At 38.8% G+C, this 24,970-nt stretch overlaps 1 protein-coding gene across 1 annotated transcript; it reads right to left on the bottom strand.

The window, feature by feature from the left end:
- Window positions 1-1,889: 1,889 nt before the first annotated feature.
- On the bottom strand, window positions 1,890-17,700 carry hmgcra (3-hydroxy-3-methylglutaryl-CoA reductase a). The gene is made up of 20 exons (XM_034118215.1): window positions 17,585-17,700; window positions 15,623-15,799; window positions 14,099-14,210; window positions 13,360-13,447; window positions 13,192-13,276; window positions 13,006-13,111; window positions 12,013-12,119; window positions 11,267-11,386; window positions 10,981-11,141; window positions 10,253-10,485; window positions 10,008-10,174; window positions 8,061-8,255; window positions 7,738-7,896; window positions 7,056-7,213; window positions 6,844-6,949; window positions 5,909-6,079; window positions 5,240-5,380; window positions 5,002-5,160; window positions 3,835-3,989; window positions 1,890-3,010 (listed from the first exon to the last, which is right to left on the bottom strand). The coding sequence occupies exons 2-20, from the start codon at window positions 15,785-15,787 to the stop codon at window positions 2,959-2,961; spliced, it is 2,640 nt and encodes an 879-aa protein (XP_033974106.1). The 5' UTR covers window positions 15,788-15,799; window positions 17,585-17,700; the 3' UTR covers window positions 1,890-2,958.
- Between the last annotated feature and the right edge of the window lie 7,270 nt (window positions 17,701-24,970).

Here is a 24,970-nt window from a genome sequence, read left to right as displayed (position 1 = left end):
GGCTACAAACAAACAAACAAACTGAGTGCTGCTCATTTCAATTTTTTATCAAACACTCAGATACAAAATCATGTGCATGTAACCACCTAGAGTTGTCTTTATGAATGACGCAAAGATAATTTTGTGATTACTCTGCATGTTGTGTTTTAAGCCAACATTGCTAAAACTCTGACATTTTAATTTCAGCAGTATCTGTGGAGCCACAAACATCTGTTCATGTTTTTGGGATGCCCTGGTGACTAGGCCTCACCAGTGTGAACAATACAAAAGCATGCTTAATTTGTCAGTAATGTTAAATAACATAAATGCGTTAGTTCTAGTAGCGTTTAACATTTTCAATCTTTGCATTCTTACATCCTAAATTATAATAATTCATGAAATACTGCATGCTTGCTGTGTCCCAGGTGCTGATTCATGTAGTTGTGTGAGAGGGAGGAGCATAGAGCTGCTCGACCTGTTATGTAACTGCAGACACCATTATTGTTGAATCTGCAGCCGGGGTTTAGCCAATCAGTGCGCTCACAGCTGGTGAGATGTGTTAGCCCTCCTCTGATTGGCTGGAGCTTCTCTGGTGAGGGCCGAGCACTGTGAGATCAGTGGAGGATCTCTGAGTGCTCAGCAGATCCATTGGATAGGATGTGGGTAAAAGGGGAGAAAGTTCAAGTGGTGTAAGCTCATCAGGAGAGGACTAACCTACACCTGTCACTCATTGATTACTTTGATCTGTGCCCCAGCAGCGTCCATTGGTTCATACAGTCACACCTCAGACCCTCATACCTGCTGGAAGTCAATCTGGAGACTCCTGCATCACATTTATGACTAATGGTTAAATGTGATTCATGAAAATAATCTCAGTTGCACTTCTGCGGACCATTTTCCCAAGGAATACAATGTGATTCAATTTTTTTTGTTCCATATAAATAATATGTCATTTGTAATAGATTAGTTAAATCATGCAAAAAACTCATTTAAAGGAAAGTTGAATTGAACATAACCAACGGAAGTTGTTTAACAGTGTGTCCCATTCTTGCAAATTGTATATAGTATACTTTATATACAATAACAATACACACACACAATATACATTTTCATTTTATAAAATAATAATGATAATAATTTATAATTATTTTACTTGTCTCTCATCAATTCTCCTCTTCTATCCTTGCCTGATTTCATGTTTCTCTGTCTGTACAGGCAGCAGGCATTCGGCCTCGGGCCCTATTGTTTGGAGATAAGCTGGCACTTGTTTTCTCAGGCTCTCTTCATCAGCTGTGTTACTTCTTAGTATGCATGAAGCAAGGTTGTAAACGTCTTCTCCTTCAGATAAGGATAAGTCAGAGAGTAAACCGGATCAGACCGAGGCCTTCTGGAGCCGGCTCCTCTGCAACAAACCTAACTGGTTATGTCCTCTGATGGAATGTCTGATTACTGACTCTCTGTGGGGAGAAGGAGCACTTTAGTGTTGGTTCTTAGCAAATGTCAACTTGCTGGCTGTAACTTCAAATTAGTCTTCAGTGTCTGACATCAGTTTGAAGCTCTCCTGTGTACTCCTTGTGTTCCAGTGCTTTGCTCCAAGATTTAACCCTTTTCATCACAATAATAATAATGTTATTTATATGGCAGCACAGTGAACCTGTTGCAGATCAGTGCGCAGGTGCTTGCTTTTCAACGTGCCCGCTAATGTTTCTATTACTAAATGTCTGCTGATAAAACCATCTATGAACAGTGAAACAGAGCCATGCCACGTTGCAGCTTTACTGTACATGCAACACACTTCAAGATGTCATACAAACTAGACGGAAAAACTGCAGACATGAACCTCAGCTCTTCAGCGACGTGTTCCATATTCCAATTCCTGACAAAGCATTAATCAAAACAGTACAATGTTGTCGTTGTTTAAGTCCTTTTGTATTTATTACAAAATATATCCAAAATGTTTGCCTTCCACTGCTTTCACAGGAGACTCACTATAACTGCATTCATTTAACCCGCTCCACAGCTGCATACATTACCCTCTGAAGCATCAGCGCTGCATGCTAATGCACTTCAAAATGCAACCGAATGGAAGAGTCTGTCACTTTCTGTAGATCAGGGGTGTCCAAACTATGACCCGGGGGCCAACTTTTTTTCCTTTTCAAATAAATTCAGTCATTTCTTATAAATGTACTTTTTTTATATTTTTCTGTATGTGGCCCTCAGCTAAAACTAGTTTGGACACCCCTGATGCGATGGTTTGCATCACACATAAGAACACTGTTCTTCAGTCCTTTTTTTGTGACAGGAAATGCACTGCGGGTGGGTTGAGAATTTGTTTCCTTATGGTAATTAGAATGTATGATCCCAACAGGAAGGGGCTGATGATTAAATGATTCTTTGATTGGGACCCCACCTGTTGTGAGAGGAAGTCAGCCTTAAGTGAGGTTTGCAATCATACTTTTAGAGTGCCTCTTGGATCCAGATAATTAATTATTCATATGTTCCCTTATTCATTCCTTCTTGAGTCTGTTATGGTTATTCTGTCTGCATGGTTCACAGAACTGTATGGGCTGAAAACTGTGACACTGTATGATTCATTATATTCAGTCTGGTCATGTGTTCCCATGCACATTCAGCAGTCACAAACATTCCCTGTGTCTGTTTCACACTGCTTCATTTGGCAACAGGACAGCAGAAACATTTGAAGCAGAACAGCTAGACAGCATTCTTACTGTACATGTGGGAATAAAAGAAGCCAGCCCCATAAACACACACAGATACAGAAAATGAAATATTTCCACCGAAGAGTCTGATTAGCATCATATCCAGCATAGAGATTGGTCCAAAGACACTCCAGTGTTTCGTTGAAAGCCCTTGAAAGACAGCTGAGCTCTGATTCGATGAATAATGAATAATTGTTCTCTTCCATATTGTCCATATTTACTGCTCTGTCCTGTGACCTGGGCTCAATGCAGGAGGCTCTCAGGAGGCTTTCTTTGTGCACGTCCCTGGCTCCTGTAGGTTCACTTTGGATCTGCAGACACAGACAGCAGTCAGGTCAGATTCATCATGATGTATGGTGAATACACACTGGTTGTACATTCTTCACTTACATTTCTATCTATTGCAATTAAGCTATGGCTGTGCTAATGCTGTGCAAAGTGAAACATGTATGTGCTCTTAAAAAACATGTATTCAAAGGTTTAACTATGCTAAGAAAAGGTAGTTGCCTTGTCCCACGTTAGTTTATATTATTGAGACCTTGCAGACCAGGACCCAAGCCTGCAATAAATAAATCGACCTGGAACACAAGAATTAGAGCGTCGCGGCTGTCTCAAATCCTACAATCCCAAAAATTGGTTGTAGTTTGAAATGCCACTAAACACCATGTATATATAAATGTCCCTGTAAACAAAAAGAAAGTGAACAATCTTTTCAGTTCCTTTCCGTGTCTTCACAGAAACATACACGTGTATGTTGTCACTGAAGAAAGATTAATTGATGAATAAATGTTGCTTACCTACATAATAATAATAATAATCATACCTAACAAGCTAGCTAGTGTGTTAATCAGCAACAGATGTGCTAGCTTGTAACTCTGATGCACAAACAGCGACAAACACAAAGTTGGCAAGCCTTTACATTTGTTGTCTCTTTCAACAAAGATGTTTCCAATTATCAGCAGCTGTGGTGTTATTTACGTAGTGATGCTAACACTGATGGGGACCAAGTTCTCTGAGCTCACTAAAACCAGTTCTTAGTAGTGATAGAAACATTTTTCTTTTGCTTATCTTTCTGCTGTTTGTGTAGACATAGAGGAATCATGTAAATGTGTGAATGAGGGTTGGTCGCTCTCACCTGTTGTGTGTCATGTGACTCTTGACCAGGTGGCCTGCAGCGAGAGCAGACATCAGTGAGAGCTCTCCAGCCAGCACGGTGGCACACACTACCCGCGCCAACTGCCGCGCGTTCTCCCCGGGACAGTCCAGACTGGCGCCCTGCACGCCCAGCATCTGCACACACACAAACACATGAAGCAAATTAGCTTAAAATATTGTGATATATGCTTTTCACATTCATTTTCTTAAGTTCTCAAAGGTAATACTGCATTGGTGTCGAATAAGAAATAATTTAACAATCCCAGGGGGAAGTTGTTTTTTTGACGTTTGTTCCATTTCGAATGAATAAAATAGAATAAAAGAAAATATATCATATAAACATAGGGAAACATTTTGCAATTAAGGTAAAATATGATGTATGAACAACAGAAATAAAAATAATATGTTCAATTAAAGGTAGGGTAGGTAAGTTTGAGAAACTGGCTCGATATCGCTAGAATTTGAAAATACACAACCGGAGAAAATCTGCCACTTCCTTACAGAGCCCCTCCTCCAACACACACAAACGCGCACATGACCAATGAGGGCACGAGATAAGTTTGTGCACAGATGGAAGGCTGACAGGCAGGTAGGCCATCCAATCATTTTAGCCGGCCCGGCTAAAATGATTGGTCGTACTTTTTACAGTATGACTTTTTTTTATGGATTTGTTGTCAAAGCACTTAAGATATTCATTGCTATCGGGGTGTTAAGAGCATTCCATGGAATATAACAAAAAGTGTATCTCGAGCCGGTTTCTCAAACTTACCTACCCTACCTTTAAGATAAAATAACATATAAGAATATGAAATTATTTTAAAAATATGATATTAAATCAAATAAACCAAACCTTTCTAAGCTCTGTGTAAGGAAGTGAGAATTTTTCTTTCTGTCTTTTCTTTTTTGCAAAGGTGCATTTGAGGTGAGGTGAGACCTTCTGGGTGAGAAGATGTAGACTTTCTGCTGTCCTGATATCATCAATACTTTAGCTGAGATGTGTGTGTGTGTGTGTGTGTGTGTGTGTGTGTGTGTGTGTGTGTGTGTGTGTGTGTGTGTGTGTGTGTGTGTGTGTGGTGTGTGTGTGTGTGTGTGTGTGTGTGTGTGTGTGTGTGTGTGTGTGTGTGTGTGTGTGTGTGTGTGTGTGTACCCGGAGGCAGGCTTGCTGGGGGGGCAGGCTGGTTCCTCCCCCTACAGTCCCCAGCTCTATGGAGGGCATGGTGCAGGTGATGTACAGATCCTCCCCAGTCGGTCCTGACGCCTCCATCAGGGTGATGCAATTACTGCTGCCCACTGACTGGGCTGGATCCTGAGGACACACACACACAGATTTAACACAGGAAACACAAGAAGACATGGAAATACACAGGTGCAGGATATTTCTTTACCTGTCCACAGGCTATGTAGATGGCAGCCACCAGGTTGGATGCGTGTGCGTTGAATCCTCCGATGCTTCCGGCCATGGCTGAGCCCACCAGGTTCTTACTGATGTTCACCTCCACCAGAGCTGCTGTTGTTGTTTTCAACACCTGCAGCACAGCCACAACACACAGTTAATATGAGATCTGATCATTCTGATGAATAGAGTTTAACTTATACCAAAGCTACTGAAGTGGCTAATAATGTTTGGTTCCACTTGAAGATATACGATATATTGAACAAGAACTTTCTTTTGACATTCAAGAAAAAACTAATAAATCCAAAATCCATATTTCATTATTCTGATCAGGCAATCGTCAGAAATAAGGTGACAAAATAATGGGCTAAATGGTGCGCCAAAAGTAACAAGGTGCCAAACTATTGTCATCTACTATAGAATGATGCGTCAAATAATGTAGTTGGAAAACTGTAGGCCTTCCACCATCTTACCCAAAAACTCACAAATGTCTGGTCCATTTAAAGCCTCGCCCACAGCGTAATTGTGGAGGACTATGTTTTAAAATCTGCAGCATTGGGTAATTCAAAGGTGTTCATTCTTGACTTTCAAGTCTCCTTCAATGGATTTCCGTTTCTGTGTATATAGTAAAGACCACGGACAGTAAGCTGCAGCCTCCTACCTCTCTGACCACTTTAGCGGGGATGGTGGCCTCACAGACGGCAGACTTGCCCCGGCCTTCGATCCAGTTGATGGCAGCAGGTTTCTTGTCGGTGCAGTAGTTCCCGCTCACAGCTATCACCTGCACATCTGGGAAGTGCTGCTGCAGTATGCTCAGAGCCTGCTCTGTACCCTGCAGGAGAACATGCTTCCTTTAAAAAGAGAGTAACATCTTCTCACACAGCCAGGGGGCGCTGGGTGATAAAGGCTCTAGCAGGCTAAGTGACAAGTACCTCAACATTGTACTTAAGTAAGTGTGGGTTGTTGCTTTCACCCCTTTTATACGGAGCGCATTAAGGGGCATGGATAACAAAAATGAATTGAGAAAAAGTGATTTTCTCCTGCAAAGTTACCAGTGCGCACAGGAGGAGCTGGAGCGTGCAGGAGACCACCAGTTAATTGCAGACTGTTACGTTGATGTGTGGAAATGACAGTGAATAGAATAGAATGGGAGGGATGAAACCCCTCTTTAATGTTCACACATGCAGAGCACACAGTGAAAGACATCAATTGAGTTATATTTAAAACTCGGACTTCATTTGAAAGGACATTACGGCCAGAAGTGTAGAGCTGTCTGTTTAAGCACTGGAGTGCACTGATGATACAATCAAATTGTATTTGTTTAGCCCAATATCAAACATTACACTTGTCTAAGAGGGATTTACAGTGTGTATAGCATACCCACGAGGAATTAACACTCTTCAGCATAAATCGGCAAAGAGGGAGAGTCTGTAAACCAGTCTGCATCGATCTATGAACTAATGTCAGGGATGTTCAACTCATGCGCACCATTTAAAAAAAATTGTCATTAGTCTTTGGGGGGCTCCGTACTTTTAATACACTAAGTGGTTGTATGAAATTGCACCCGCTCACTATCCACACAGCCACAACAGTTACCTTCGAGATCATATTCATCCCCATTGCATCCCCGGTCTTGGAATGGAAGCGGATGTAGAGATTCCTCCCGGCCAGACCGACCAGCAGCTTCTGCAGCCGAGCAAACCTGCCAACAGCAACAGACACTCAGACACACAGAGACAACACGCAGACACACAGCACAGCCCAGACTCTGGATCCTCGTCATGTCCATGTCAGTATTTCTATTTTACCTGCTGGTGTTGTCAAAGGCGTCTTTGATGGCCTGAAAGCCGTCCGTGCTCTCCAGCCAGGCCTTGACCTCCGCAGCATGGCAGGCAGAGGGCAGCCTCACCACGGGTCCTCGCGTCATGCTGTCGGCCAGGATACGACAGTTGGCTCCGCCTCCCAGCTGTGAGATACAGTACATAGTATTAACATAAAGTCATCACATCGCACCCCGACTGAAGAGCCAGGATACATTGAGAAGGCTGAATGAAATAACCAAAAACTTTCTTTTTTGAAATTACATTTTCATATAATTTTCAGGAGTCATGCTTCTGATATCAGCTGAACAAAAACGAAATAGCTATAATGAATCACTTGTTTTTGTTCTTCAGGAAAACATAAAGTCAGGGTCTCCCATGTTCAAACCATTTGAACAGATCACCAATCTTTCTTGTGAACACAGTGTATAAATTCAATGTTGCCATAATAAAAACATACAGTAAGTTGTTAGTGGTTATTCTGGCTGCACACTCCTATGTGTACCCGATAACTCATATGTAAATAATAACTAATCTAACTTCACAAAGCTTGATCTGTGAAATTATACCAAAATGAGCATTAAATATGCATTTATTTCTGTCAAAGTGAAATTATTGTGAAATGTAATATTTATTTTGTCCGCCCTGGTACAATCAATCGGACACTCACAGCGATTGCTCGACAACCACGGTTAGTGCTGGCAACCAAGCAACCCTCTGTGGTTGCCATTGGAACCTGGAACTGCTTCCCATCCAGATGCAGGGGTCCAGCCACGCCCACAGGTACGGGCATGTAGCCAATCACGTTCTCGCAGCATGTGCCTATCACCTGGAAAACAGAAACATGAATGAGAAAAACGTCTAGAAACAGCAAGCAGTGTGTGTGTGTGTGTGTGTGTGTGTGTGTGTGTGTGTGTGTGTGTGTGTGTGTGTGTGTGTGTGTGTGTGTGTGTGTGTGTGTGTGTGTGTGTGTGTGTGTGTGTGTGTCTTCACCTTGGAGTAGTCATAGTGGGTGTATGGCAGGGAGGACAGTGCAGAGGGAGAGGGCAGTTTGGAGGACAACATCTGTCTGCGTATGGCCACTCCTCTCTCCGGTTTCTCCATCATGGCCTCCAGTTTGTATGCAGGGATGTGTTTGGAGTTGACCAGCTGCATCACCTCAGCATCGCTCAGGAAACGAGCCCCCATCTGTAGAAACACAACCATGCAGGGACTTAAGGTGTGTTTACACTGGACGCGGAGGGAAGATTCATAATTTGAAATCATTTGTGTTTACTAGTCACTCAAATTAGACGCGCTGGCAAGGTGGTGGGGCTTATCTTATCATTCCTGTCTATATTTACTTAAGATTGGATAAACCAAAATATATTTTTGTGTAATATACCAGTGAAATAAACCCACACTTTGATTGAAAGTGCTGTTGAGAAATAATATTGAGAGCTTCAGATTCAGCCCATTCCATATTTTAACACCAATTATCAATAAACTGTGTGACATAATGCTTGTTCTATAGGGCTATAGTGTTGGCTTGCATTACACAATTACAATTTATAAGAAATGGATTACAACCAACTGCCTAATATTTAATTTCATAAAAGCACCAACAATGTTTTTAGAAGATAATCAATATTGAAGCAATATCTGAACTCCCTACAATGGGATGTTAGCCTTTGCAGCCCATTTACATGCACAGTTCAGTTGTTGAGTTCAGGCCAGAGGAAACAGTGTCTTATCTATTGGCGTCATGCTCTAATTGGTTCAGCCTCAAAAAGAGAGTGGAGTGAGTAAGCTTATTACAACGCTCTTAAATCAGACTACTGCCTCAAACCTGCAGTCTAATTGGTGTGGCGACTGAAATAGACACCGGGGCTAAAGGTGTGCCGAGGTAAAGTATAAGCCAACCCCCGACTTGTTTGAGACTTCAGATGTGAAAGGTAGCTTTTATCTATATTTTACAATTGATTTTAAAATCCTTACATTTAATTGTCTGGCACCCTCTTATCTCACTGATTCTCTGTCATTCTGTGTCCCTGGCTCTATTGCCTTCAACAGCAGGCTTTTTAAATATTTCAAATGTCCCCCAAAATAAAACTGGGGAAGCAGATGTTATGCCCCTACACTGTGGAACATCCTACCAAGAGAATGCCGACTAAGTTGGCCTCTCTACTTATTAGAGAGGCCAACTTAGTCTGCATTTTTGTTTTTCATTTGCCGATTTAACCTCCTTGTATTCCTTGAAATATAATATATCACGTACATAAAGTATGCTGCATGTGTGTTAACAACTTTTGAACTTCTGAGCTGAATTTAGTTTATTTTTTCTGTTTATCTTGCGTTGTGTGATTTTATTGAAACACAACTTTAACTTAGATGGTTATCTGTTGCTAAATTCAAGATTAATTAATTGCATTTATTATTTTGTGTATTTTTCTAGAATTCTATGGAATCATGTGTTATGGGGGGGTCATGCAGAGTAAGGGCGCCTATCCCTTTAAGAGAGAGAGGGGGGGGTATATGTGTGGAGTGTGCATGTGTGGAGTGTGCATGTTGAGAGCGAGCGAGATGAGAGTGAGTGTATGTCTGGAAGTGAACGGGACTAGCAGCAGCTATAAATCTGTATCCAAAGTCAGCTAAGTTGCAAATAAATACAACGGCCTCCGAATATGAAGCTTGACTGTTTTATTGAGTGGATCATTGAACCCCCTGGACGACTATCCCCTGTGTTCCTCTGCGGTCTGGGAGCTTCAGTTCAAGTTCAACACATGTTTGCATCATGTACTCATGCTTCATGTGTGCTAACATTTAACGTTAATGCCTTACTTTCTGTTTGTCTTACGTTGTGTGCCATATTGTAAAAGCACTAGGAGCGGCATTCTGTGTATGAAAAGTGCTATACAAATAAAGCTTTATTATTATTTGTATTATTTATGTGTAATGTACCTCAGGGTTGTTGAGGATGGCCACACATTGGTCAAGGTCTCTGGGTTTTTCGGGGAGGCTGGGCTGATTGCTCTCAACCTTGAGCTCCTCCTCTTCCCCCCCCACCACAAAGTGGCTCTTAGGCTGGGTGTCGGCGGCCGGGGCAGACAAGGGCCGGATCACTTCATCTAGGGAAACAAGGCGTTAGATACAACCATGCCACACAAGTCCATCCGCTACAGCATCACCACTGAGCACAGACGCACCTCTCTCTGCCTTGTTGGCGGGTGGCGGGGCGGGGGCGAGGGGTCGGGGGGGGCATGGCTCTGTCCTGCAGCAGCTCTCAGTGCGCCGCCGGGGGCTGGGGGCGGACATGGTGATGGGGTTCTTCAGTGACAGCGTAGACTCCATCTCGACCTGCTCAAAGAAGATGTACTTGATGGCCAGCAGCAGGGCCAGAGCCAGGCAGATCACCTGCTCTATGTCCATGGTGATCATCCTGCAGGGGGGAGACAGCAACATGTACAACGTATTTTATTCTGATCCAAGCAAACACTCGCATTAATGTATGTATTAATGTTTTCTTTATGCGGAGAAACTAAAGATCACATTTTCCTTCTGACACACTGCAGTCTTTTTAATAACAAGACTTTAACTTATTTTTATCTAACAAACGTCTTGGTGTGTCAGAAACCAATGTATTACTACAGGTTGTATATCATTCCCTATCTGGAAATACAGTACTTAGGAACATCAAGACTTCAGAAAATAGAGAATGTAATTTAATCACTATCTTCACTTTTTCTTAAAATGTTTGTTTTTGTCCATGTTACATTTTACTTTAACGTCATGTGTTAATATAAATGTTTGTATTCTATTTTTGAATTGTTTTATTGGACATTCTTACTTAATCTTTACTTCAAACCTAATACAGTCTCTGCTGTACATTAGCCAGCGCACATGAAGTTGAAAGCATGGCCATCACCAGCCTTACCTGGTGAGGTAGAAGTGCCAAAGTGGTTTCTCTGGCTCGATCCTCCTGGGGGAGAGGCTGTCCAGCTCCATGCCCACCTGAGGGATGCCCCCTGAGGTGTGGATGGACAAGGGCTCAGCGATCCAGCGGCTGTGGGCGTGAACCATCACCAGGCCCAGAGACTGCACACACAGCACACCACACAAATCACATTATTGCTTTCCACTAACCTAATACAGTTGTGTGAAATCTGTTGACATAATACATTTGATTAAAGTCAACATTTCAGTTTTTTCAGTGGACCTACCATGATCATTTTGACCCTCTGCGTGACGGGGTTGGGTTTGTGGTCCTCCTCCTCCTCCATCACTCTGGAGAATTGGCTCAGCTGCCAGATCGGGTGTCCCTCCCGACTGTCACGGGACAACTAGAGCAAACACAACACCATCAGTCACACCGACAGAAACACATACAGGTACACACCTATACTGGAACACTGCGCCAGTGCTGAAAGAAGTATCCAGGTGCTTTACTTGAGTGAAAGTACCAATACATTACTGTCAAAATACTTAAGTACCAGTAAAAGTCCTGCATTCAAAATCTTATTTAAGTAAAAGTACAATAGTATTATCAGCTAAAGTATAACAAGTAAAAGTAATCATTGTGCATAAAAACTGTGTGTGAATATGATTATAATTATACTGTATATGTGACATTTCTAGATAATAATGTTACATCAAGTAGCATTTTACTGTTGTAGACAAATAAAGTTCTGATGCACTTTTGTAAAATATTTAAATAATTGGACTCAAAGAGACTGTGACTTAAAAATATTTAGTCCACTAGTTTAATTTATAGAGATGCATTTTCTTTAAATAAATGTAGTGGAGTAAAATTACATGTTGTCCCTTTTAAATGTAGTAAAGTATAAGTATGAAATAGCATTTCATGGAAATACTCAAGTGAAGTACAAGTATACCTCAAAATGGTACTTAAGTTCAGTACTTGAGTACAAATACTTAGTTACTTCCCACCTCAGCACTGCACCCTTACCTCCAGCACCAGGGAGACACACGCAGGGAAGAAAGTCATGAACACAAAGTAGTTGGCCAGGACCGACATGCAGCCGAAGCAGCACATGATTTCCAGCTGCCGCACACCTGGAAGACACGAGACATGTCAGAGGCCACAATGTCACCTCAATGACCAAACAGAAAGCCACCACTCCCTTCATACAGTGGGGGCCGCTCACGGTGCTGCTCTTCTGCATTTGCTATCGGGAGATAATCTGCTCTGTGTCCGCAGGGTAAAGGTTACAGCTATGCATTAGTTTGTACAATGTAGGAGGTCAAATTGGCAGCTTTATAACAGCCACACTGTTTTTAGACAATCCATCTTAAGTATCTTGTTATGTCAAAGACTCTTGAAAACATCTTAATTTGAGATGTATCTCAGATAAAAATCAGATAAAAATCTTTACTAACACTTTTGAGCGATTTTGGATTATATTTGTAACACACCATTTCCTGATACTGGTACAATTTGTATTTAGTTTAAAATAAGTTTTTCTGCTAATTACAAGATCCGATTTATCTTAATATCCCATGTTATTTCAAGAAATCTTACCAAACAAATGTTCACTTGTTCTATTGGCAGATTTGTTTTATTTATTACGAGGGATAACACATTGTTTTCATTCTCTTTTTACTTATTTTTTTTAAATCCTGCTACATAACACACAGGCATCATGCTTGACATCACTTAAGCAACTTTCAGATGTGAAGTGTTTCTAATTACGCATTCTCAAAGTCATGTACTTTGACAGTTTTACAACAAACTTTCTAAACTGCACAATTATCCTAAAATTGAAAACAATTCTGTGTAATTCATGGATCAAAGGATCATATGGGATCCAAAAATGATTTGTCTATCGCTGTTGACTACCCGTAGTGGTCCGCCAGCCTGGGCAGGACTTCACTCAGCTTCAGTAACCACACCTAACACTGATGTCACACTAACAATAAAAAGTCTGAAAGCAGCGAGTACCTGACATAGTTCCCACTCCGATCACTAGACACTCCACCAGGGCGTCCAGAGTGAAGGTAGGTCCCAGTACTGCCATGCCACGAGCAATGTTCTCCCTCACCTCATCCTGATATAGAACAGTAAATTAGTTTACTGTTGAATTGTCTGTGAAATGTTTGAGTATGATGAGTGCATATTTCTTAGTACCTGAGAACTAGAGCTTAAGGCGAACTTGGCGAGAGCACATGCTTTGGAGAGGTCGATGAGAAGCAGGAAGAACGGCAAAGCCTCACTGGAGGACAGAACAGAACAGTCATGTTGAGTTTTTGAACAAAGATACTGGGGATGTATGAAAGGATGCAGGGTTGTCCTTACTTGAGGCCCGTGAGCTCTTTATCCAGGAAGTGAATGACCACTGTGCTGAATACGAAGCTGGAGAATATGGTGAAAAGACCAGCAATGCCTGCAAGAGAGTACATGAGATACATATTAGAGTAGATATATACAGTGATGGATAGTAACAGAGTACCATACTTAAATACAATTTTGAGGAACTTTTACTTGACCTGAGTATCTCAGCCTAGGTTACTTTATTTTTCTTCTCCACTACAGTTTGAAAGCCAAAATTGTACATTTTACTCCTCTAAATGAATTTGACAGCTTTTGTCCTAGTTACTTTTTAGGTTTAGATTAATAGCTAATACAAAATATAAATCAATTATTAAATGAACTTTGAGCAGTATATAAAGTTATTCGAATTAGCTATACATTTACCAGTTAGGATAAAACACATCAATAATGATAATATAAACCCAGTAACTCCATATGAACGATTCTGAAATGGGTCATTACGCATAAGGAGTACTTGTACTTTTGGTACTTTGAGTATATTTTTGATGCCAGTACTTTTGTACTTTTACTTAGTTAAGGTTTTGAATGCAGGGACTTTACTTGTCACAAAATACTTTTAAAATATAGTATTGCTACTTTTACAATTCTGAGTACTTCTTCCACCACTGGATTTATATAGCTAGCTTCTTCCTCTGCCGCCATTACATCCACATTATCATATTCACCATGTTATAAACATCTTGTGTACCCTTAAATACTTCACCTAAAATATATTTTGACCCCAGTTGTCTCAAGTTCTGGAACTGGAAGTAAATATAAACGATGGCGATGCAGCGTGTGATGGTCAGGATGATGATGTCACTGCTGAGGATTTGCTGTGAAGAGAGAGGAACAAATGCCTGGTTGAGTAAGGGATAAACTAAAAAGAATAGTTGGACATATTGGGAAATATCCTTAGGCTGGTTAGCTTAGTTTAGCACAAAGGGAGGAAACAGCTAGCCGACAGGCTCTGTCCAAACAAAATCCACACAGCAGCACCTCTAAAGCTCACGTATTAACCCATTCAATTTGTTTTATTCATACTGTTCTTAAAAACAATATGATGTGATGTTTTGGGAGGTAATGTGTCAGAATATTTCATAGCCTGCAACAGATGTTTCTTAGAGGCTTGTTGTCATGCTAGCTTGCCAGCTAACCAGTGCCCGATGAAAAATCAGAGTATCACCATACATATTATCTGGATGTCTTTTCATGGCAATCCACCCGTCATTTCAGTCTGGAGCAAAATGGTGTATCCCTACAGTTATGGACTTCACCCCCCTCCCCTCTGGCAGGAGGCTGCGCTCCATCAGGACCAAACCTCTCGCCACCTGAACAGTTTCTTCCCCTCCGCTACCGGCCTCATCAACAAGGCCCGGCCCCCCCACTGACACTTTACCTCAGCCACATCATAGACTCTATGCATTATATTAATGCACACAATGTACAACAATATCTGTTTTCTTTTTTTATTAATGCCGATTTTTATTCCATATTTTATTCCATTCCATTTCTATGTAAATAATGTTATATTTTACTATATTTTTCATTATTTTTTATATTTTTTTTAGTTCTCTATCTGTGTTTTACATTTTTGTTTTACTTTTATGTATGCACCATGACATCAAGTCAAATTCCTCGTACGTGTCAACCTACCTGGTAATAAACCTGTTTCTGATTCTGATTCTGAAAAATGCTGCATGTTTTGTGGGATTTATAGCTATTAGTCATGAGTCATGCAAGTGCTTATTCAAACTAGGTTGGTGTCCTACTCTCCATTGTGTGGTGGATCAACTGCCAAAGATAACGGACATATTCAGAATCAGAATCAGAATAGATTTACACATACAAGGAATTTACTTTGGTATAAATGGTGCATACCGAGACACAGAAAGACAAACATGTAGCACAAAACAGTACTTTTATAAAAGTTATTTAAAATAACTATTTTAAGACTATTGTTACAAATTAGAAATAAAGACAATAATTACACAACATATAATTATGAGAAAACCTGGGTACAGTAAAATATAATAAAATATGACAAAAACTATATTCAAAATGTAGAGCTGTGCAGATTTTAAAGAGAGGTGTGTAGCAGAAATGTGCAACATGTTGAAAAGGTTGTGCAGGATTTACAATATTAAATAGAACAATATATTGTTTGCATGATGTGCATCAATGTAATGCTTAATGTTTTTATGGGGTGGATAAAAATAATGCTAATGTTCTTGATCATCTCACTCACCTCCTCTGTTTTGGGGCAGTCAAAGTTCCAGCCACAGATTTGGTCGTTGCCAGTGAACATGTTCATGGACATCATACAGATAGTGAGGGTGACTGTGCCAACGATCACCTCCCAGGGGTGGGAGGCCACCAGGAGGCCGTGCATACGGAACAGACGGGTCAGCATGGTGCAGCAGAGCTAGCAAATAACACAAGTACAGTCATGTTAGCCAGGAGGAAGGAGTGATGAGCAGCTCAGATCCGTAATCATCGGAAACACAACCATAACCAAACATCAATAATTAGAAGTGATGATAATAATGATACATTCAAATATATTTATAAATCATCCATGGTATATAGTTAAATTGGCAGCACCTCCTGTAAATGCATTGATATTAATAATGATAATCCAGGTAAACTGCAGATAACAATACATATCATTAAAAGGAACATTCTGCTTTATGAATTGGCTATCTTGTATTTATTTTATCATTTATTATCTATATTTTATCATTTTTTTACTTTCACATAAATAGCCTAGCAAAAATTAAACGTTACATAAAAATATACTGTATTTATTTTAAGGCAGAGAATTAAAGAATAAAAGGAAAACTTAACTGTTGTACAGTTTATGAGTTGTTCTGTACTTTTATTTGTATGCATTGAATATAATATGACATATCCATCAAATGTGTAAATTAGTCAGTTTACTCTATGACATTCAGCAGCCATAAAACAAATAATTAATGATATTTAAAAAAAGTAAAACATTTCCAATTAAATCTTTATACATAAATGGATAACAAATGTATTACTGCTTTTGATTGCTATTGAAATAAAACATTACAGCCACCTGGTAATTATTTAAAAGTAGTTAAAGCACAATGTGCAGAAATAGCACAATAATGTGTTCATCGTTGTTTCACATGTATGACACGCATTGGGCAGTAATTACGTGTTCATGTGTTAAGGCGTGTAACACAGCTAGTGTTTACAAATGGTTTCCATATTACACATACATTTGTGATGCGTCACTTCTTAGAGTGTATACTATATTGTAGGCCTAGACTAAAATGTCACATTGCCTGCTTTTGCTGATTTTCTTCTTTTTGGACACCTGGTTTGTAAAAAAATACTTCAAATCCATACAGTGAGGCCATTTTCTACACTACTGCCGGAATTGTATTTATGGTTTTCACCTTCTTTGGTTCATTTGTTATTTTTCAGATTGAGTAGGTCAACCTATATGTTCATAAAATAGTGTAAATGAGCTTAATCCACTGTTTAAAATCGAAAACGTAGCTTTTGTTCAGATTTTATTTTAGCTTTTTTAAACTGTACAGTATGTGGTCATGTGTTGTGCACTTTTATGGTTAGACTGAATAAAATAATAAAATAAAAGGCAGGAGTTGCTTTAAAACAAAACACTCTACATTTTTTACTTAATAAACAGTCTAACTTAATAAACAGTCAAATATCAAGCCATTGCATTGCATTTGATATTAAGGTAATACAGAAGTATCTGAAAGTGATCAGGTTACATTACTTTCCTATTGTGATACTTAGATTAGTTTTCTGATTTAAAAACTACTTTTAACGGAATACGATTTTCAAGTAACACTCCAAGCCCTGGTTAACCTAAACTGATTCATGCTTACATCTTACTTATTTTAATTATTATTTAGTATTTATCATTAATGTATTATGAATTGACTATCAGCATGATCCTGCACAATAATCACTAACTCACATAACTTTTTCTATTATGTTTTCTTATTTCGAAAGGTATTTGTTCTTGTATTCCTTGTGTTCCTTGTAAAGAAAACATGTTATTCTTGCATTTGTTCAAAAATGTTTATGAATGTAACAGTTCGTTTTAAATATCTATGTATAGATGTCGCAATGTAGTGTACATAGCTTTGGCAATACAGTTTGGTCGTGCTAATAAAGCTATTTGAATTGAGTAAAGAGTCTGCCTTACCTTCGGTGGTTGGAGAGTGATAGTTGAGACAGCCCAGACCCCCGGAGCACAGACAGCCGCTCAGACTCACTGACACACGGAGTGAGCGTCTCCCCTGCAGCTCACAGGACCGATGGAACGATGGCACGCTACTGCATCATCCGACAATGCAGCCAATCACGTCGGTGACCTGCTTCACCAGCGTGTTTTCCACGCCCCGTTTCCTAGGCGACAGCCGTAAAGGGGCGGGGCCAGCGCGAGGACGCCTAATCTCGCCACCACACAGACTGAGAAAATGCATAGAGAGCCTATGGGCTGTGAGGGAGTGTATGGTAATCTGAATTACAGGGAAAAACCTTTATACTTTGTACACTTTTGTCACGTTAAATCGAAGGTGTTTAGTAGAACAAGATACACGTTAGTACAAACTTCACAAACTGTGTGTACAAAAGGTTTCACAAACAGATAGAATGGTGGCCATAGGCTTAAATCAGAGGTGGGAAAAAAAGGACCTAGAGCTTTATAGGCTAGCATTACTACAGTGTAAAAAATACTTTAATTTGTAGTCAAGAAAAAGGACAGCATTATTCTAAAATGTTTGTGTTATTAATACAAAAATGTTTTGTAATAATGTTCTATCTCTGCAAAGTAACTAGTTACTAAAGTTGTAAAATAAATACAACATTTGCCCCCAAAATTGAATAAAAAAGTACAATAAAGTCAAAATACTCCAAGTAGCACCTCCAATTAGTACTTACTGTAAGTACAGTAACTGAGTAAATAAACAAAGTTAAATTATTCTGTTGTGTGAATGGAAATGTTTTGATCAGGAAATCATTTTCCATAAGGAAATTATCAGAATAAGAAAGAGGTTTATTGCCAAGATCTTTTCACGTGTTCAGGAACTTGCCTTTGGTGTTTTGGTATATAAATCCAACAATAGAGAAATAAGGTCAAAGCCAATTCTGAATCTTTCTCTCTCATGCTACCTTAGTGTGGGGCTGGGTCAATACTTTTTTGAGATTTAAAGACTTGTCAAATAATTCTCTATCAGAAAAGAATATTCTGAGAATTAAAGACAAGTTGAATAATTTGCTATCATGTGTGTATTTCCTGTGTTACGTATAATGTATAACAAAGAATAAAGAATTCCTTCTTTTAACTACTACTGTACTCCCAAAAAAGTACAGAAACAAAGTATTCACGTTAGTCTTCAAAGTACATATTGAGACAGTGAAAAGTACATACTGGGACAGTGCCTGTTTCAGATGATTCGTGACGTGGGTCAGGTGAAACTATTGTTCATTAACTAATCCACCAAATAAATTGCACGTCAGAGATATGTTGCCCTACCCTTTTCAAAGTATGTCCAACATATCACAGGAAAGAACAATGGATTTACCCAGAGCCGTATAATAGAAGAGTTACGACATCTCCGTTCACTCCATGGATGTATAATAAGAACTGGATACAGCGTGGGAGGCGGGGCCTCATTCATTCCTATGAGAGTTGCTCATTCGCGCATGATGATAAAATGGCCCAACTTTTGAGAGAGCGAAACGTCACAGATTACCCGGCATGCCTGAGAAGTACCCGTATGTGCGCTCATAGCGCATGCGCAACTTTAACCATGCCCCCCAAAATGCTCGTTCACATCAAGCACGTGAATTTGCGTACACGTAACAGCACCGCACGTTCATGACAGCATGGTAATGGTTTGTTATTATGATAGATTTGATATTAACGAGGCGGCAGTTAGCAGCTAGCGGTTAGCTAGTAATTATGCTAATTTACACATCAATCGTTATGTACTTTTATATTACACTGTAACAGGATCTAGTGATATCCAAGCAACAGAGCTTCATTTAGCATGAAAGAATTATTGCACTGTATATATATATATATATATATATATATATATATATATATATATACAGTGCAATAAGCTTCTTAGTGCAATAAGAAGCTACAGGGACGTTAATCTACGTCGGTAATATTAACTTTATTTAATACAACATTTACGGTACAAGATTTAATCATACAGCCCATGTAGTATAATATTTTACAAATGATGAATTACAGCAAACATGTGCAATATATCCATTATTACAGCTCCGTGGGCTGGCAGTAAGGCGATATGGGTCTGTTCTTATTGTGGATGTGCATCCATGGGTAAAGATAAACCTTTATATATACAGTCTATGAGATAAACGCATGTAGTGCTGAACACGTAACATGAACGTGCCGGGCGGCGCGGTCCCGTGGGTTAGATGCACGTTGATTGATTGATTGAAAAGTTTATTAACAGCTTGTATATTGGGTACAGTACAGTACAGCTCAAAACATACAATTGTTAAGGGGATGCAGACCAGAGAAAGACTTTCGTCTTGTTTACATCAGGGTCCCCCATTTCCAATTCATCATATCATTTAAGACATATAAGACATATTTGACATACAGATGGCTTATTTACAATTTACATACAGGTGGTTTTTTACATACAGATGGCTTATTTACAATTTTCATTTTAGATTTCGTTCTAATACATCCTAACCGGACATTTAAGACATACCAAGTCTACAGATATACAGTTAGTAACAGAGTCTAAAATGCGAGTATATACATAGATGCAGAGGGAAATAACTCACAGAATAACGTTATTAGCACATTTTTACAACTTGAGGAACGAATGTTTTTAATAAGGGCTATACAAAAGTGTTCATACTGGGTAGTTTATTTAGTTTAAAACAAATTATCCAACGATTTACAGACCACTCTTTCCCCATGTAAGTCAATGGGAAAAAGTGTTTCCGGGCCTGGCAACCAAAAGGAAGTGTAGTACCGCCGTTTGGCCAGCACGAATATTTTCATCTGAGTCCGGCGCACTTCCTGGGGGCTTGCCTGAACCACGTGACGATCAAGCATTTTGGACTTCCGCTGTCGTAACTCTCTCTATGGCGCTGGATTTACCCAAAATACTCTTTTATTCATTTTTTTTTTTTATCAAAATAATTAATCAATGAGTCTAAATAGAAATAGTTTTTCAGATGTATGTTTTTGTAGTAAGCTATTGTATACGACCAAGGTACGTTTTAACCGTTTGTTTTTTAGTTCTAATTGAAACTAATAATAAAACAGAAACGGGTCGTTTTTTTGTTTTTCAATTTTGCCCCAAAACCAAAAAACGGAAATTCAGCTCGTTTTTTCGTTTTTCTGTTCTTACTGTTAAAACAAGTATACCAATGTTTCGTTTCCATAGGTGGGTGGGTCTCCAGTGCCTCCTTGCTTCTGATTGGCTAGTTTGCCCTATGCTTGCGCTGTACTCTTCAAAATAAAGGTTCATACTCTTTGCCTAGACAGTGCAGTGCGTGTTTGCACGAATATACATTGAATATATGGCTACATGCAAAACATACAGAAGACAGTCTGTCCGTGTGTGGGTGCGTATGTGTTTGCGCGTCTGTTGGTCTGTTGGTCTGTCTGTCTGTCTGTCTCGCGATCTGTCTATCTGGCTGTCTGTCTTGCACTGTCAGCCATGAATCCCTATCTTATAAATAAAGTATGAGTACCTCTCTGTTTGATGTTACTGACACTGCTGAATTGATGCGGCCGTATTTCCCGTTTGCGTGGTCAAGTCAGCATCGAGGTTTTTTTCTTCAAATCTATATTAAAATAGCTTGGAGGTTGAGGATTGATAAATGGGTCATTCCAGAATTGGAGGACATTTCATGTCCCCCATATAAAAAATCTAATAATCCATGCCCAAAAAGCTAAGACATGCACTTGTTGTGTTAAATATACATGTCTTGAGACAAGATGCATATAAAGTTGTAGAAAAAGTGGTTTCAAAATATTATTTAAAATATCAAATAGCTCTCGAACACCCCCTAAAATCGCCCTTTTCTCTTGTCCCAGCTTCTTGGTGACCAACTTGCATGTCAACTATAACATTTAAAATAGGGTTTTTATTTACTTTTTTGGTATTATTCTATTGATATATGTGTCTTGTAATGGTAAAATCAATTTGTTAAATCATAAACACATTTTAAATAACAGTAATTTTGCACAGAAGGTGTGTCCCTCAACATGCGCGCAACCCTGTTACCGAAACCTTTTTAGCTTGGCAGAGGAAGTGAAAAAACTGTTTGTCGCATGACACAGTGGAAAGGACATCAGCAAGCCATGTGCTACTACCATGGGTAGACCAAAACTAAGTCCTCTCTTTTATTTGTAATATATTTCCAATCTTGTCACTCTTGAAGGAGTGTGGCACTCATACAAACGCAACCCTGTTACTCAAATTAATTTCAAATGTATCTTTCTTTAGTTAAATATCTAAGTGTGTCCATTCCTTGACAATAGCATTACATTGTGCAGCTAGCATTAATTCCTGAGGTAAAAGCTAAAATTAGCATTGATTTTCAACCCTGTTACTTGCAACCCTGTTACTATAATTAGAGTAACAGGGTTAATTCTCCATTGGAAAATATACATTTGATGCCTTAGCTGGGCAAATCACTTTTTTTTATGGTTTATTATCTGTTTTTCCTAAATACATAACAAAAAATAATAAAATGAAAGGTTCATTTTTCAAAAATGTTGGTGTCTAAATTGTCCTCCAATTCTGGAATGACCCAAATACTATTTAGAGTACGTTTACTGTGTACTCTGTCAAACTCCCCTCTTGAGTACAATAATGCATGTTTTCTGCTATCTTTGATGAGAGATAAAATGATGTTCTGCCATCAATTCTTAATGAGAGTGATAGCCTACTGTTTGACTCAGTATACTAATTTAACTACACCAACAAGTACTTTTTCAGGTATTCTTTTTCAAATTCCCCCCCCTTAGTACAAGAATGCATCTTAAATAAAAATGTGTCATTCGACTTATATTGTTGGACAGAGTATTTTAAGAGGATATGGTAGACATGATATCAGCACTACTTCCAGTCAGTACTCCAGCAGCAGCTTTTACCCCTTGGGAAATCTTCAGAGAATATCCTGCATAGCTGGTCTATCCATCAGCAAAGTGACACACCCTGTCACTCTTGTTGGCCTCTTATGATGATGCTGTCTTAACCTTTAACAGCCAGTGCCACCATTTGGTAGAGCACATTTTGTGTTTTGATATCTTGTTGAAAAATAAATAAAAAAGTGTAACTCCATCTGATTCAGCCAGCTCTATCGTTTTGGTTGACATGTTATGCACAAAACAACCTCTAGATGTCACTGTGGTTCGAACAGAATGCCCTTCAGCTATCTTCCACTGAGAAAGTTGGCATGCTAAAAATCACTCCTGAAGAAATCACTCTTTTTGGTCAACTTTTGTAAAGTAACCATATCATTTTTGACATATTTTAGTGTCAGAGCACTTACTGAACAGAATTATATAACTTGATGCACAAAACATTTTTGTAACAAGGGTGTAATTACTTTTTTGAAAATATGCTCAACCAACTGGTCGAATTGGCCTTTTATGGTTAGCAATATGACTTTTTCAGAGAGCGATAATAATTTATATAGCACCTTTCATGCATGAAATGCAGCCCAAAGTTGCACACAGATGAGCAAGTTAGGCCAACACAGGATATAGACATTTGCTGTTAGGCCAGTTGTTTGTTGTTAGGCCAAACTTTTTATAATGAAAAACACTTTCCATTACTTTTTTCCATTTCTTTTTTGTTTTACAATAATAATTTATTATTTTTTATGAATATATCTGGTTGTATATATTGCTCATCTTCCATAAAAGAAAAAAATGTATTTGAGTTTGTGTTTTAATGCATACAAATACTGTACTATATGATGATTGTTGACTAGCTCGACCAGTTGGTAGAGGCTCATAAAAACAAAACTGTGTGGTCAGTAAAAAAAAAAAAAAAGGTTTGTGGTTATTTGTCCTATTTGATGAAAAAATGCAAAGAAATAATTTGTCCATAGATTTCTTCTTGGTCTGGCAATTAAAGGGTTAAAATATGATTATTTCTCTGCCCCTAGTTCGTTCCTCGCAGATTCTTCAGTGTCATCAGCCTCATCTTTCCATCTGTCCCAGTCAACGCATCAGCCTCCAGCACACTTTCAGTGTCTGACTCCATAGAGATATTGTCCTGATGCTGTACAGGGGTGATGCCCCATGATCACAAAATGACCCCTGTAGAGTCTGAGTGCCACTGACCTCTACATGTCACTTGTTAGTTGCTTTTATCTTAAAGCGACTTACATACACTCAATACTGTGGACAATCCTCACAGGAGCTATTTGGGGTGAAGCCCAGGGACACAACGACATGTTGACTGCAGTGGGGATTGAACCAGTCCCCCCTGAACCGAAGATCAACGCACGATCAGCCACAGCCTCCCTAGCCATATTATGTCTGTCATTAATAACCCCTTATAACAATTTTCTTTCCTTTCTTCTCTTTTCTCTTCTCTTGACTGAATTAAAAAGTCCAGTCTTTAAGTAATATGTCAAGTCCTTTTCCTGCACCTTTTTAAGGCTATGTTTGCAATATGTATTCAAAGGTCACTTATTTAAATAAATCAATATCTGAGGTTAGCAAACAGATACTGCCTTTATCTAGAGAGCCAATGACACCCATGAAGAATTGCAAATCTTTTCATCTGCTGTATTAATAAAATTGCCATGTGTTTTCAAATTGAAAATAAGGCACTCTCAGCCCAGAACATTATACAAAATATATATATATTTTAAAAGGGACCCGTAAGGCTTAATCAATGTTATATATAGATCTTTTTATAATATCAATATTATAATAAACTTCAACCAAAGTCAATTTCAGGAGTGGTGTTTGACACAGTTTACGTTCAATTTCAACTATTCAACCTTTTTAAATAATTTACTTTCATTTAGAAAAGGTTTTTCTGAGAAAAATGTACTAACAAATTGAAAAATACAAGTTTAATAGGACAATGTGGATTTATTTTCTCTCACCTTGTAATTACACAATCAAATAATCTATAATACGGCTTTGGACTTCACTCACCAACATTTTTTTTTTTTTATGTTTTGCATTTGTACTATTTTGTAGTCAATTTGGACACATATCTTTCGAACTCAAAATATCCTATGATTGCATATGGTGTGAATATGTATACCCTGCTCACTCCGTATTATTTTAGGTACAATTTATATTTTAAATGTAATGAAAAAGCCAACTCAATAGTGTGTTAAAAATAGACTTTAGGATATTGTAAAACAAAAAACTGCTATATAATGTATTCTTAACCCTCCTTTATCTTCACATTTGCTTTACACCCTTTATCCTTGGTGGTCATTTTGACCCCAGGAGTTTAAAGCTCAAGAAAATGATCATATTCAAAATTGTTACCAAAATGTACGTTTCAAGTACTTTATGTTTCTTAGTTGACTATCTAAATATCCATTT

This window comes from Trematomus bernacchii, unplaced genomic scaffold (genome assembly GCF_902827165.1).
Source record: "Trematomus bernacchii unplaced genomic scaffold, fTreBer1.1, whole genome shotgun sequence".
Classification (NCBI taxonomy): domain Eukaryota; kingdom Metazoa; phylum Chordata; class Actinopteri; order Perciformes; family Nototheniidae; genus Trematomus; species Trematomus bernacchii.
The sequence above is the reverse complement of the archived record's forward strand: the minus strand, read 5'-3'. Positions and strand labels throughout refer to the sequence as shown.

Bases quoted from the DNA above. Each gene is read 5' to 3' on its own strand.
- hmgcra (XM_034118215.1), bottom strand. From the start codon at position 15,787: ATGCTGACCCGTCTGTTCCGTATGCACGGCCTCCTGGTGGCCTCCCAC. The intron at 5,381-5,908 runs GTAGGAGGCTGC...GCTGTGCTGCAG, and splicing joins CCGCTAAAGTGGTCAGAGAG to GTGTTGAAAACAACAACAGC. The intron at 3,990-5,001 runs GTACACACACAC...GTGTGTGTGCAG, and splicing joins CCCAGCAAGCCTGCCTCCGG to ATGCTGGGCGTGCAGGGCGC.